Raw genomic sequence first — 17024 nt, 5'->3', positions numbered from 1 at the left:
GGAAGGGGACACTCCCCAACAAGGTCAGACCAGGATAGGTAGGGCCGACGGACCGCCCGCTCCCAGCCCTCCCAGCGGAGGACAATCAGACGCGTCAGGGAGAACAGTCACAGCAGGAACTCGTTTATTGAAGAAATCACAGCTTTTATGTAGGGTGGAGGCTAGGCCGGAACCAATCAGCTTAAAGGTCAGCAAGGCATGGGAGGTTCACGCAGGTGAGAGTCCCATAGGACTATATGGCAAGCACGTTCGCAGAACTGTTGTTAACCAATCCCTGACGGTGGTCCGATTTATCGTCATGAACCTTTGAAACCGCCTTTGAGCCTTGATCTTGCTCACTCACCAGGGAGTAAGGATTCAGCCTGAGTTAGTTAATGTGTCATTAGTCCCAACAGACTAAGGGTTAGAAGACAATCAGGGAATGCTGCTGATTAAGTGAATAAGGGGAAGAAGGCATAAAAGTCTTGGTAGTGAGCAAATATGTAGGCTCTGAAGTGGAGGGATAACTTGACATGTTCACACCACAGCAATAATTCCAGGCATCTGGGACACAGGGAATGAAGATAGAAGAGTGATGGGAGATATGTTCAGACAGGCAGAGCAGAGAACAAGTCATATGGAGCCTAGAAGGCAATTGTTGTGAGTGAGCTATGCCATTAACAGACCATACACATTTGTACCTTCCCACAATGTCAGAATTTATTGAATAGCAGTAAATTCACCAAGTACAACATCTTATAATAATAAGGTCACCAATAATGTCAGTTATTATTCTGAGTAATTGTGGGTCTCCTGGTAGTAATGAACTAGGCAGTAACAAGTTCTTTTTATTTCAATATTAATTACTAATATTTATAACACTCAAATCATACATCATACTTCACACAATGATTTACATAGCTTACAGAAAAACTCAAAAGTTTGAGGTGGCCACAGGGATCTAAAAGGCTGAAAGGAGAGCAGAGGCAGAGAGCAGATACAAATGTAGGAGTCATTGCAGGTGGTCAGATAAGATTATGAACTAGCCCCCAAATGTGTGCAGGGCACAGAGCTGTCAGAGCACAGAATTTATGGCAGACCAGGGTCCAGAAGATAAGGAGTTTCAAGGCAGGTCATATCAAGCAGGGAGATTGAGCTGGGCTAAAATCTGGGGCAAAATGTCAGAGGTTCAGAGGTTCATTGTTTGCCAATCTTGCGATGTGTTCATTAGGTGGTCTGATGATGGGTTGGTGTGTGCCACTGCAACCAGTCTTGGGGTGCTCCCCTTTTTTGTGTCTCAGGTGAGGGGGTTGCTTCATTCAGTGATCTGTTAAACATGATAAGCTCATGGACCTTGTTTTTCTGCTATGAGTTTGATACAATCAGGTATCCAGGAAGCTCTGAATTCAGTAAGTTCCCAGGTGGTCATTTTTATTAGCACAATTAATTTTTTAGCATAATTAATTTGTCACTTTGTGCCTTATGGTTGTGTTAGGAAGATGGTTGTTTACCTGTACAAACAGGTGGAGAGTCATTCTACCTCAGTACTTATACTCAAAATGAAGTAACTCATGGAAAACTATTGCTTTACAAAATGGTAAGCTCAGGGTCAGGCACAGCCTGAAAGCCAGCGTAATCATTATGGAGTAACTCAGAGCAGGGCATAACCTGCTCGCCACAGCCTTTTGAGTTCAAATTTAGTAACATAGAGATTCATTGAATGGAAGGGTAATACGATCTTAGTTTCTAGAAAATTAGTGCAGTTAGTGTAAGAAGGGATGAAGTAGATGCAGGAAGACCAATTAGGAGCCTATTGTCATAGTGGAGGGGGAAAGCTAATGGTGATTTAGATGAGAAAATCGTGGTCAAGATGATAAGAACTGGTGAGATTTGGGGTATATATTTAAGGAAGAACTGACAGGGTTTACTGATAAATTGAATGTAGACAGAAGTATGAACCCAAAGTAATGAAGAGAAACCAATATGAATCTTAGTTTTGTGGCCTAAAATCAGAATGAATGGTGGTACATTTACATAGATGAAGAAGAGTGTGGGTGAGGAATAATTCCAAACATATTGTCTGGACATGTGGACTTTGAGATACTTATTAGACATTCTACACCTCAGAGCAGAAATCATGGTAAAGACAAATGGTAAAAAGTTGTAGTTTATAGAAGATATGAAAATAAATGTGATCACTGAGGTATGGTGATTAGAAAGAGAAAATGGTCTGGGACCAAATCTCAAAGTGATTTGTACAGAATCAGAAGGAGGATAAGCTACAAAAGAGAAACAAAATAATAAAACAACAACCACAACAAAACATTCAGTGTGGCTAGTGATATAGAAGAAAACCATGAGACCTTGGTAGCCTAATGACCAAGCAAAAGAAAAGCTCCAGAGATAATTATAAATTAAACAGTGCTCATGTCACAACAGAACTATTCTGGTGACTTTGACATAGTAATTTCAATGGAGTGGTGAGGACAGAGACTGTTTGATCAGATGTAGAAGAGAATGGAGGAAATGGGTTTTTACTGTAGCAGCATGAAGGGAAATGTATAAAGCAAAGAGTAAAAGAGTTAGACCCTAGATACCATAGTAAAGAGGGTTCTAGGCAACGAGCTAATTACCTCTTCTTCTGATTTGAGTCAGTTGAAAGGAATGATGGGAGGATCGGGAGGATCGTGTGAAGAAGTTGTATAGGAAAGCATTTGGTGATACAAGAAACTATGGGGTACTTCACGGGGGAATCAGCAAAGGATTAAGAGGTCACATCAACACTGAGTGCCCTAGATGTGCAGGTGTTAGCTAGGTGAGAAAAGAACAAACCAAGTGATATCAGTAAAAGAGCCATGTTAGTTTAGTGGGCTGTACCGGGATGCAGGTGTTGGGATGGTGAAGTATTGGAAAAGCACAGTTCCATATGAACCTGGAGATGAAGTTGGAAGATAATACAATTAACTATATTTATTCATAGAGTTAAGGCAATAGGAAGATTTTTGGTAGATTTTCAGCACAGAAGTAATATGTTGTAATTTTAGAAAGATCATTTTGACAGTAAATTTGGAGAATACATTATATGTAAAACGTACCAGCCACAAAGAAGCATTGATATGGTTAATGAGGTAACTAGAAAAAAAATGAGAATGAGGTAGAGTAGTGGTGGTAAAGACAGAACAACAACAAATCTATAAGGTATTTTTACTGGTCTCAAGAACAGTGCTTCCTGAACAATCTTTGTTCTTCTATTTTTGAAGTGAATCTTTATTTTATAATTCTTCCTCCATCCCTGGCATTCTAATCCCAAACCACACAAAGCAAATGTTTGTCCTTTTAGAGGAATTAAATTCTTTCTGACCAAATTATGCTGAATTTGTATATAACCCAATAATACAAATTTGTAGGAAAACAACTGTGTTAGGTTTTGGCACTATGATCAAAATGCCTGGAAAAAAAATATAGGGGAAGAAAGAGTTATTTTGGCTCATAGATTTAGAGGTTTCACTCCAGGTTCAACTATCTGTATTGTTTTAGGTCCAAAATGGGGCAAAAACATTGTAACATATGAAGTGGGGGAGAAAAGTTGTTTAGCTCATGGAAGCAGAAAGAGAGACCAGAGAAGGGACTGGGGTCAAGATATAGTCCCTAAGGGCACAACCGAGTGACCTTTTTTCTCTAACTATACCTCACCTGCCTACAGATTCTACCTTTTCCCAGAAGTCTATTTAATTTATTAATCCATCAAATGGATTAATCTGTAGATGGGGTTAGAGCTTTCATGATCCAATCATTTCCCCATAGCTCCAATACATTGCTGTGTGGAATAGCAAGTCTTTAACACACAAGCTTTTGAGAGAAATTCCATATTCACTACAACATAATTACTTTCTCTAAAAAAGCATTTTTACACTATTAAAAACATTTCCAGTACATTTTTTTGAGAAATAGCCTTGGGCTTTTGCATTTGGCTATGAAAGTGGCACAAAACTGTATTCACTTTTGAAAAAATAATATAAAAATATATGTTCTTTTATCTATCATTATAGGCAAACTAGGAAAAATGCAAAGGAACACAGTGCCATTGTAGCCAAAGGAAATAAGATTTATTAACCCTTCACTCTGTTTTAAGTAGTATAGCAGCTTCTTTATGTACGTTGTACTCTATATTTTTCATAAGAATGTATTGGAAGCAATAGCAGTACCATTTCACACATAAGGAAATGGTACCACATTTCAGAGTTCAAGGAACATTTCCAAATTCACACAGTATTTAAGAGCTGTAAATTTGACTATGTTCAGAAACAAGCTATGGGACATTCCATAGGGGAGTCATAAAAGGTTTAAAGAGGTAATATCATCCATAGATATGTAGATCTGAGGTAGGCCACAGTAGGATATGCTAATACTAGTGATATGAGAATCTTTTTTCAGTCTAGTACCTTCTAGAAAATGATAGAAGCCTTTATTGACTTCAGAGCAGGTTTATATACTTACCTTTTATTCTAGTAGTTTTATTGGCAATACCCAGACTGGCACCACAAAAGTTAGATTCCTTCTGTTGAGGAGCATAGACTGGGTCTGAAGCACCAGTATTCAAATCCCATGTCCATTATTTTCTTCGTGATCTTGAACAAGACATTGAACCTATTCTTTTCCCCTTAAACACCTTTTCTTTCTTTTTTTAAAAAAATTATAATTCCAAACACATACTTTGGATCATCCTTGTATCCCTGCAATGACATCAACTTACTCATGATGTGTGACCATTTTAACATGCTATTGAGTTGATTTGTAAGTCCTTTATCCTTTATCAAAGAATTCTGCCTCTGTATTCATCAACTTTGCTCATCTATAGTTTTGTTTTTGACTCTGTCTATATCAGGTTTTGGTACCATGGTAATATTAGCTTTGTAGAATGAGTTCCCAAGGGTTCTTTTACTTCTGTTTTTATGGAATAATTTGAGGAATATTAGTAATAGTTCTTCTTTAAAGGACTGGTAAAATTTAGCCCTGAATCAGTCTGGTCCTGGACTTTTCTTCCTTGGGAAACATTTTATCACTGTGTTACTTTTGTTGCTTGTTGTTGATATATTTGGATTTTTATATCCTCTTGGTTCAATTTTGGAAGGCCATATATGTCCAGGAATTTTCACATTTTTTTTCTGGATTTTTCAATTTACTGACATGTAATTTTCAAAATATTCCTGCATAATCCCATGAATTTCAGTGGTATCTCTTGTAAATCCCCTTTTTCATGTCTAATTTTATGTATTTGGTTCTTTTTTCATCTTTCTCTCTCTTTCTCTCTCTCTCTTTCCTTATTTTGGCTAAGGGTTTGTCAATTTTATTTATCTTTTCAAAGAACCAACTTACTATTTCAGTTGTCCTTTGCATTGTTCTTTTAGTCTCTGTTACTTATTTCATCCCTGATCTTTACTGTTTTTTTTGTTTTTTTTCCCAACAGCTAATTTTAGGCTTAATTTGTTCTTTATCATTTTAACATCTTGAGATGCATCATTAGGTTATTTAATTGAGAGCTCTCTCTGTCTTTTTAAGTGTCGGCCCATGTAGCTATAAACTTCTCTCTTAGTATTGATTTTACTGTATTCCATAGTTTCTGGTATGTTGTGTCTCAATTTTAATTTGACTGTAGGTACTTTTTAACTTCCCCCTAATTTATTCATGACTCACTGACTATTCAGAGTTAAACTATACTATTTATGTTACCTTGTTAATTATTTGACTGGATAATCCATTGGTGAGGCTGGAGTACTGAAGGGCTTATCTCTTCCCTTATGTACAGTAGTGTTTATATATTTAAAATCCTTATAACTTTTTGATTAATTGTTCCTTTGATTAATATGTAGTGACCTTCTTTGTTCTAACCAATTTTGGCCTAAAATCTTATCAAATATAAATGTAGCTTATCTTGCTTGTTTTTCGATTCCATTTGCTTGGAATATAAATTTACATTCTTCCATTTTCTGTTTGTATGTGTCTTTGCCAACATGGTGAGTTTACAGGCAGTGAATTGTTAAGTCATGTTTTTAAATCCAGTCAGTTGATCTGTGTCTTTTAATTGAAGAATTAAGACTATTTATATTCAGAGTAATTATTGAAATGTATGTACTTGTTTCTGTCATTTATTTGTTTTCCATATGATTTTGAATTACATTTTGGTTTTCTTCTCCTATTCTTCTTAGATATTTGATTGGTTTTCATATTAACAATGTTTTGTGTATTCTTTCCTAATTCTATTCTTTTAGTGATGTTTATTCTTTTCCTGAACTCTCATGTTTGTGTTTATTGTTCTTTCTCTTCTAGGTAAAGAATGTCCTTAAGTATCATTTGTAATGCTGGATGAATTGTCATAATTTTCTGTAGTTTATGTTTATCATGGAAGATCTTTATTTCTACTTCAATTTAGAAGGTTAGCTTTGTTGGGTTTAGTAATCTAGGTTGGTGGTTGTTTTCTTTCAGAACTTGGAATGCATCATTCAATGTTCTCCTGAACTTTAGTGTTTATACTGATAACTCTGCTGTTACTCTTGTGGATTTATCTTGAAATGTAAATATACTTACCTTTTATTCTAGTAGTTTTATTGGCAATACCCAGACTGGCACCACAAAAATTAGATTCCTTCTGCTGAGGAGCACAGACTGGGCACTTCTCTCTTGAAGAGTTTAATATTTTTTTTTTTACAATGTGCTTTAGTCAATTTACCTATAATAGGTTGTGGAAAGGTTCTTTTCTGGTCATGTCTACTTGAAATTTTGAATCTTTCCTATACCCAGATATTTGCATCTTTCCCAAGAGTTAGAAATTTTTCTATTTTCCAATGAATAGGTTTTCTTTGCCAAGAGACTGTAACTCTTCTCCCTTGCATATGCTTGACATTTTAATGATGCCCAAAGATGTACTTCCTGTTTATTCTTTCTTGGTTTTGTTTATTACAATTAAATGTTACAATTCATCTGCCTTATCATCATGTCCTAATATTCTTTCTCTGACCTATTCCACTTGTGGGGTTTTCACTGGAGTTTTTTATCGGACTTATTGAGGTTTTGATTTTCAAAATTTCTCTTGGTTCTTTTTCATACTCTCTTTATTGAATATCTCATTAATTTCCTTCATTAATTCATCTAGTTGTTTTTCTTTATTCTTTTGAAATTCATTGATCTTTAAAAATATTCATTGTTTTAATACTTTATATGGCATTTTATCTATTTTATTATCCTGGGAATCTGTTGTTATAAAATTGTAAACTTGTTTTTTAACATCTTGTGTTATGTTGAGATCTGTGCATTTTATGGGGGTGATTATCATTTCCACTTTTGTTTGAGGATCTTCTTATTAAATGACATTTTCTTAATGATTGATATCTTGTAGTATCAGTTTGTTGTATAGTATTGAATTTGATTACAGTTCAATTTCATGGTGTAATCTTCCTGTGGTTTCTCTGGCTGTAATTAGTGGTTTTGACACATGTACTGTATTGGGCCTAAGGGAACCAGTTTCTCTTTAGGCCTCATGAGATTTAAGTTCCTCTGGTATCTCAGGTGTGGCATAGAACCCAGATATGCACCCTCTGTGGTTACTTTTAAAATGGGAATTGAAGTCTGTTTTAGGAGGTAGGAATTTCCATGGGCACTATTGAAATTGACTCTGTTACTTGAAAACAGTTCTGATAATTGCTATTCCAATTACAGTGAATGGCCTAAAACAGTTGGTAGCTTATATTCCACCCTTTGTTTTAAGTAGAAGTTTATGCCAGGGGTTTTAGAGTGAAGGAGTTGTGACCAGAGCTGCTCTTAATTCCTCTCAGCTGAGTTGGGAGTATAGCTCAGAGGCATAGCATCTGCCCAATGTGCACAATACCCTGAGTTCTTTCTTTAGCACCAGGAAGAGAGAGAAAGGATAATAATAATAATAATAATAATATAGATAACTAAAATATTTAAAATTAGACCAAAAGAGAAAAAGTAATAGAAATACAAATAAAAAGGGAATGAAAGGAAAATAAAAAAATAGAAAGAAGAGAGAAAAACCCAACTAAAGAATAAAAGTAGCCTATTGTGGTGGTGCATACCTGTAATCCCAGTGTCTCAGTAGGCTGAGGCAGGAGATCCCAAGCCAGCCTCAGCAAAGTAGTGGGGCCCGAAGCAATTTAGTGAGCCCCTGTCTCAAAATAAAAATAAAAAATAAAAAAGGGGGACTGGGAATGTAGCTCAGTGGTTAAGTGCCCCTGATTTCAATCCCCAGTACCACTCCCAAAGAATAAAATTAAAATATAATAAAAGCAAGAAAAGTAATGAGATATAAAAAAGAAATAGTAATAAAATAATCAACAAAGAAACAAAAACAGGTAAAAAATTTCTCTTAGCTAAAATGCTGTAAACACTTTTTTGGTGGGTGGAGTGGGAGGTGTGATTTTCTAAGGTTGGAATCTGCCAGGTGTGTGGGGATGGGGGTGAGGGCTGTGCATTGTAGCTGTTTTTCTTTGTAATTCTTCTTTGGTCTTACCAGGGGAGTCGGGTAGAAAGCAAACTGTACCTCACCTTTCTTGCTGAACAACTTATGGGAATGTTGACCATGCCAAGGCTTTTAGGCAGTGCACACAGGATTTTGACATGTAGCCTAGCCATGTCAGATCCTCAGAATGCCCCTGGAGTTGTCTATATTCTGCCTTCCTGAAGAAGAGGACATTCAATCTCTTAATGACTATTTTTTTCCTGCTTTAGAATGAAAGCTTCTTCAAATCTCATTGGATATTAGGTTAAATGAATAAAGTGTTTAGAAGAATGCCTAGCATATAATAGGCTTTATGTAAATACTATGATCACAACATAATTATTGCCATCATCATCATTACTCTTCAGAGGATACTGTTACTCCTGAAAGAATGCATGGAAGAGCATGTGCCAAAAAACTTCAAATAAAACTGCAAAAAATCCTACATTTGTAGATAAGATATTTTTTTGATAAATTTAGCCAATGAAATTGTTAGTAAATATAATAATATGGTATGATATTATTAATTGTAACATAATTTCAGATATGCCATTGTAAGGTCATCCATTAATCCTAGGATTTTTTTTTCTTTTTTGTAGCACAGAAAGGCTTAATTTTCACTGTTCTTACGAGTTTTTAAAAAAAATTATACAACTTGATTTTTGTTTATATGTCTATTATCTATTTGAGATGTTATCTATGACCTTTTCTCTCATCTTAGTTCTTTGCATTAGCATTAACTCCCTCTCTTACACTGCTTTACTTTTAGTGCCCTGTGGGGGAATTTTAACTAAGCGCAAAGGGACTATTTTGTCTCCTGGATATCCTGAGCCTTATGACAACAATCTAAATTGTGTATGGAAGATCACAGTACCAGAGGGAGCTGGCATTCAAGTAAGGATATTTAAATATTTTTCCCTTTCATTGCAATTCATATATTCAGAGATGATAGAAAGAATATTATTTCTAAAAGTTTAGCAAGTGGTTTTGACTGACATGACTGAATTTAACAAAGATATTTATCATTAATATTTTTCATCTGTAAAAAACAGAAGGCCAATTCAAAGTGGAACAAGTAATGAATAATATTGCCACACATGATGTGATATCTTGAGGTAAGATGATTGAAGGGTTGTTTCTTTCAAAGCTGTGCCATTCCTGACCCAGTCATTTCCCTCTCTCTGTCCCTAGCATGCTGACTTCTGTGTTTGATCTTTCTTTCATGTGATCTTGAGAAGACTTCAAAAGCTCTAGGCATAACAGACTTATATAGAAATGGCCAATAGCCATAAAGGAATCTCCCTTATGTATCTTTTCAGGGGTTGGGAAAATAGTTTAAGAGACCTACCAGCAGACTTTCCCTTTGCCCCTACTGAGAAAAATTGCAATCATACTCCTAAGCAGCTGGGCAGTAATCAAAGATTTACTATGATTTGGCTTGACAAATAAATATTAAGTACCTGAAGTAGGCAAGGATATCAGCCTCCTCTGGTGTACACATCTCTCAATTAGTTGAACTCCTCTAGGTCTCTGTGTCTGATGAAGAGGGATGTTCTTATATAAACAAGTCACATTGTCTACCATGTGATTTTAATTATTGATCATTTTTGGAGCAATTTAACCAGTTATTATGTTTTATGAAGATACTTTTTCTGGGTGAATTGATGGCATTTTACTACTGAGTTAGTATATAGCCTATGTCAGGTAATTATGCTTGGTAAAATATGACATTGTCCAGGTTTCATAAAAGTAACTTGATTACTTCTGCAATTGAGACATAAGGTTTTCTTGTGGAAACAAGAGACATATAATAGGGAAAAAGTAGCAGAGACACCATGCATTCATGTGAAAATTAGGGCTGGGGGTGTGGATCAGTGGTTCAGTTTGTGCTTAGTATATCAGAGACCCTGGGTTCAATCCCGGGCACTAAAAAAAAATAAAACAGAACACCTTAGTTAGAAGTGTGATTTTTAGTTAGAAATAAATTACTTGAATTTATCTTTATAATTATTCAGAACATTATAAAAATTATGTGTTAGATGTCAGTAGTAAAACAGGTTAGTAAATCATTCAGAAAATGGGAAATATTACATTTTCATATTTTCATAGTTTTAAGGACATCAAAAAGATATATGCTTACATTCTGGCTAGCTGTAATTTTATGTTCATTTTGTAAAATTTGGAGATAACTAGTTAATCCTATCTTATTATAGTGAACTAACAAGAATTTTTAATATTATGTATGTTCCAGGTTGTGGAGAGGGTCTGAAATGAGATAGTATCTTTAGAACTTCATAGAACTTTTGCCACCTCATTTGGTTGTAAGCTTATGAGAGATATTCTAGAACATTTATATATTGATACCAACATCTTCATTTCTATCTTATTTTAAAACAGCAAAAATTCTGGCATTTTGTCCTCTCTCATGCTCTATTTTTGGCACAGAGTAATGTGGCTCCAGCACCCAGTGCTCTTATGGCGCCATTCTCAGAGTGAACACCTGTACGTGACTAAATCCATTGCATTGCTCATCTTGATTGCTCTGTCAGCAGCACACTATCCTGCTGATTCTCTCCTCACGCCTACAATGCTTTTTCCTCCTTAGCTCCTATGAATTACCAATATTTTCTTGGCTTTTGTTGGATTCTTTTTTTTTCTGTATCTGAAACACTTGTTTCTATATATCTTACATGTTCTTCTTTTCCAATTGAACCCAAAATTCAAATATTAGTGTTTGTAAAATTTTGTGGCTTTTGTTCATCTCGGTTTATATGATGCTATTAGCTGTTTTCTGTAATTCCATGGTTTCAGCTACTGTTATTACATGCTAATGAGGCCCAGAACCTGAAACACAATAGATTACTGGAAAACATTTTTTGAATGAAGGACTGAACAAAGATGGTTTTCAGACCAGTATTTCTAACCTCTATCTCTCATCTAAAGTTGCACAAAAATAAATTCAACTCCCTACTGGATATTTTAAGCTAGAATTATAGCTGGCACCTCAAATTCAACCTATCCACAAATGATGTCATGACTTTTTCTCAAATTGTAGATTTTCTAAATTGTTCTCTGTCTCAGAATGTCCCCTCAACCATGTAGTTCTACAAACCAGAAATCTTGATTTGTGTGCCTATCTTCTACACTGCATAACAAAACATGTCAGGCCTATCTTTTACAAGTCTATTTCTCTCCAACCATAATTTTACTTCCTAAGTTTACATGACTATCATCTCTATCCCTGGTACCTATTCTCCCCTAGTCTATTCCTTAAGGAGCAAACAAGCAGACTTCTGGAAAATTAAAATCTAATTCTATAACTTTCCTCAATGGTCCAACATGTTCTTAAATCTTAGACATAGTGATTTTACCTTTGTGCTCTGTTCTCACTCTTGTTTATTCTATTTACATTCTCTCAGTTCCTTATGCAAACTTGGCTTTCTGTTGCTTGTGGATCCTGGGCATATTGCTTCTTTGCCTGTAGCATTTTCCAATATCTCACTCTCTTTTACTTAATCTTACTCATTATTTCTTAACAAAAGGTGATGTTCCCTTTATGTTCTCATTGCTCCTTCTAATTCCTTTATCATAACACCTATTATATTTGAATGTTGTTAACTGATTATCTATAAACTCATGATGGTAGTACTCAAGTCTGCTTTGTTAGCTGGCACAGGCCTGGCAGTATAATTTAAATAAATATTTTTAGAATAATCTATGAATTCATCTATGAATGATGTAGTTTTGACTATTTTAGAGAGTTAGCATGGCATAATGAATGCCTGCAGAAGATCTGTTGTACTTTGCTTTCTGTAGGCAAACACTATTCAAAACTGGACACATATTAATGACACTATAATATCTTTCACCCAGGAAGTATTTTGCTTAATGATTGTATTTCAGAAAATAAAATTTGAGTTTAGCACTGCATTTAGCGATCTTATAGCATGTGAAGTATATTTTAAACACTCACACATACATGTTTTATATGGCTTATATTTGGAATTTCACTAACTTCACATAAAAGTTATCTGGGTAATATATAAGTTTTAAAGCAATATTCAACTTTTTACAGGGAGAGACTAAATATGTGTATGAACAAAGAACTATATGAACATTCAGTATCCTATATGAGATGAAATAAGATAGTCATGGTAGGAAAAATTAAGAAATATTTGAAATGTTGACAAATTATAATAATTCAGAATGATTGTGCATTCTTTGGAAATAACCTTAGCAGATAGATTAATTTGTTAGATTACCATTACGTGAGATGTTTTGGGGGATGAATGTATTCATTTGTTTGCCTGTTCAATTTGTCAGAGTATATTAGAAAAAAGATTTATGAGAACATACAGTATTAGTTATCAAGAAAATAGTGATCTTTATGTGATGAACCATGGGGAAAATGTTGGTTGCATATTGCATGTATTCATAACATAACCATCATAAGTTCATATAATTTTCTTAACAAAGTCAAAGGGCCTGGTTTTAATGATTGGATATTTATTACCTCATAAAACTATCCTATTACCTTGATGTATAATTTGATCTAATGCAACATTTTTCTGAAAGCTGAGTCAGGGTCTAACTCCTTTTAATTCTTTAATGACTATTATCAGACTTTCTATCACAGAAGGTTTTAAATCATCTACTTGGGTCTCCTAAGAGATTTCATAGCAACATGGGGTAGTTCTTCTGGCTATTTCATGATTCTTCACCCTCCCTGATTTCATTATTCCAAACTACATTCAAAATTTGCCCAGAATCCTAGAAGCAAATTATATTAAATTCCTGTGGCTATGTAACAAATTACCATGAACGTGATAGCTACAACAACAGAAAATTATATTCTCATAGTACTGGAAGCCAGAAGTCCAAAGCCAGCTGTAGTGTGCTGACATCAAGATGCTATCAGATCTTCTCCTGCTCTAGACTCTGGAAGATCCCTTCCTCTCCTTTTCCAGCATCTAGTGGTTGCCTGCATTCCTTGACTTTTGGCCAAATTTCTTCAACTTCTACAGCTTTGATGACACTCCATTCTCCTGTTCTGTCTTTTGTGAATTTCCCACTACATCTATCTCAATATCTTCAAATTAATCACATCTGAAACATCATTTTTCCATATAAGACAATATTTATAGGCTCTAGGAATTAGGATCTTATTTTTTGAGAGCTATTATTCAACCTTTACACACATGTATACAGAACTAAACAAATATTCTTCCTACTATTCATGGAAAAGTGTTTCTTGGAGATGTCAATATTTTTGTTCACACCACCCTCTGCTCTCAGTAACACAAGGGGAAAAGATTTAGTTTTTATTACACATTACCTCTCATTTACTTCTCTAGTCAAACACACAAAATCCAGTAACATTCCCACTGCAACACAAGTGACTTCTGGGTCTTCCTTTTGACTACTTCTACTTCCAGTTTGTTTCTTTCTTTGTTTTCCACTGCAATAAACATTGAAGTATTACTGCAATAGAGATTGAAATTTTCTTTCCACATTTATTTTCTTCACCCAGTGTGCTGTGTAGTGCAGTACTTAAAGCATAAGTCTGATTATGTTTCTCTTCCTACTTCTAAAACCTTTCATGGAATAGTGAAGGTATAATTGTACCTTCAAGTGCATAATTATTTTTCTGGTATTTAGTCTTTAATGAGTGTCTCTCAGTCTCTCTCATAGCTAAGAGTCACTGAATCCCTCATATACATTATGCATTATTCTAAGCCCTTTTTACATATTAACTAATTTATTTTTACAATGAATCTATTAATTAGATACATTAAAATTACAATGATTTATGTAAATAATCTGAGTCACAGGGAGATTAGCAGCTTTCCCAGGGTTTCATATGCTAGTAAATAGAAGAAGGCAGGAAGTTGCAAACCAGACATATTGACCCTGAAGTCTCTTGTATTTATCACTAAACTCCATTCTTTCTAATTTTTCTAAGCTTTTTCTAACTTTTCATGCATATTTTCTCTTATGTAAATTGCCTCCACTGTGGCTAAATTGGATTACTGATGGTTCACTAAATCCAGTTCAAGATTTGCCTCATCTACATTTTTAAACACTCAATAATTTCCTTCAGTGGAAAACCTCTTATTACCTTAAACTCAGTCCAACTATCAACTCCTGCACAAATCTTTACTTTTATCTTTTTAGCTCAATGCAATCTTTTCTTGAAAAGAAAAATTCAGATATGAAGAGAGAATTGATTATTGCTTCTGGAAGTGGTGGTTATATTAACAATCATAGCTTGAATTCTCATGGTCTTCTTGTCCTGGAACACTGCCACTAGGTCTGTTGCCAACCACACAGGCAAGATAGCTATTGCCATGTGGCATTCACCCCTGGAAAAGAAGTACACCATTCATTTGAATGGAAGAATGATGATGGACTGTTTTGCAGATAAGAAATATTTAATTTAATGAACAAGATATTGCCTAAATCTGTAACAGTCTTTAGCTAAACAAATACATTTATGTTAGTAAAATTATTCCTTTTCCTCCTTTAACACTTCAAAAATAATAAACAAAGAGCAAAGTAGTCTCCACAATTATGAGGGTCCTGTGGGTTCTTGCAAAGGTTCAAGCTGGGCCAAGTGATGTGCAACAAAGTAACACATGTCTCTTTCTTTAAATAAAAGTTAATAGACATGAGAGAATTAAATTCCAGCATTTTCCTTTTCAACTTTAGGGAACTTCATGGTGATTTAGTTATTATGACTCCATTCATAAAAAAAAAAAAATCTTATTTAAAATTGCATTTAAATATGTTACCAAGTATTTTTTTAGATCAACCTTAAGGAAACCTATTAAAATTTGCATGGGTGATGATGTTAAAAATTAAATGATATGAAGAAGAGACAGTGAACTAAGTTTACACAAGGAAAGGAATACAGGAATGAACCTAGTATGTTATAAAGTTCTTTGTGTTTGTGGACCACAAATCTGGTTATTTTCTAATAGTTAAATAAATGAGAAAACTTGATTATGGACAAGAATCTAACACTTCAAGATATAAGTGTTAATCAATTGTTCAGAACATGCATGGGAATTCTGAGTCATTAGATTAACCCCAAGCTTTTAATAAAGAGAATACTGTGAGACAGTGATGGATATTCTCAGTGTTACACCCATAATAAACACTTCTGGGTGCTCAATAAGGTTTTTCTTATAAAAATCAGTTCATGTAGGCCAGTGTCATAATGAAAAAGATCAGTTTTGTTAAAATCCTTCTATGAGGGGCCACAGTGATGTGGTCCAAGGAATTGAGATCTCTGTTTCAGGTAGAACTGGTAGACTGTAGTGTATATATATGGTTAGGTATTTATATTCTTATCAGTAATTATTACTTCCCAGGTGCAAGTTATTAGCTTTGCCACAGAACATAACTGGGATTCTCTGGACTTCTATGATGGTGGAGACAATAATGCTCCAAGACTTGGAAGTTATTCAGGTAAAGATGATATCTGACCTTAATCACAATACAGATAACACTGAGAATATTAAAATATTTATTTAAAAATCTCCCTAAAACTCTGTCTTGATTTTAATCTAATTTTTATCAATTATACACAGTGAACTAAATTATGTTTAGAAATTTCAAAGTCTTAAAGTTTAAAAGTGTCAAAATTACCATTTAAAACCTTATAGTATTCTTAAAATATATGTTTGTGTAATTTTTTATTGATGCTTTTATGCTAATGGTAATAATTTCACTGGGTTGACATTCAGGAAATAGTATAAGTGAACTTCTTAAAAAAGTAGGATGAGCAATAATAGATAAAATTCTGTCTTGATAATTATATTTACTCAACAGCATGCTATGCTGTCATTAAAATAATTAGAGATAATGTAGTGTGATAAATGCTATAAGTTACCTACATGAGAATAAAGTACAAAATTATTTGTATGCGATGAGTAAAATGATGTAAAATTTATCTACTCATGTAACTACATCAGAAGGAAATTGTTGTGTACAATGTTATCTAACTTTTTAAATGTTCTTTTGGATTCATTAAAGTTTTAAAGGAAATTCATGCAATGATTTGAAAGTTTATTTCACCCTATAGAAGCAGAAATTAATTTTACTTTGTTACATTTTTACAATTACACTTTTAAACTTTAGTAATGCAAATACAAACTTTAGCAATACAAATACGAACTTCAGTTATATATTTCAGATAGTATACCAAAATAAGTTTGAATGAGTTCAAGCTTTAAGAGAGTTTTAAAAGGAGTATAATGAGTTATTCAGCATCACCAATAAGTAAAGGGAAAAACAAATATCTAGAGCAAGCGTTGTTTGGCATAGTCATAAACGGTATTTTAGATATAGATCCAGATAGAAAAATATCTCATCAATATTGCAGTGTACTTTTATCATAATAGGTTAAGTGCAATACTTCCTTAATAATAAATATAAGGGTGAAAAAAGTGATAAAGAAAGAACTGTTGATTACCAAATTTTAGTTCTGTGTGAGGCTTGTCACACATTTCCTCACTGAATCTTTCTA

The 17024-nt window shown here is 34.2% G+C and overlaps 1 protein-coding gene across 2 annotated transcripts in view; it reads left to right on the top strand.

Moving 5' to 3' along the window:
* Positions 1–17024, top strand: part of CSMD3 (CUB and Sushi multiple domains 3) — a 1211679-nt gene that overhangs the window by 1067135 nt on the left and 127520 nt on the right. For both annotated transcript variants that reach the window (XM_079134049.1, XM_079134050.1), the window contains 2 exons: positions 9264–9388; positions 15868–15964. In XM_079134049.1, the coding sequence (XP_078990175.1) occupies positions 9264–9388; positions 15868–15964 (222 nt within the window). The remainder of the gene's footprint in view (positions 1–9263; positions 9389–15867; positions 15965–17024) is intronic.

Source organism: Sciurus vulgaris (assembly GCF_902686455.1).
Source record: "Sciurus vulgaris genome assembly, chromosome: 1".
Taxonomy (NCBI): domain Eukaryota; kingdom Metazoa; phylum Chordata; class Mammalia; order Rodentia; family Sciuridae; genus Sciurus; species Sciurus vulgaris.
Note: the sequence above shows the minus strand (reverse complement) of the source record. Positions and strands in the feature narration are given on the sequence as shown.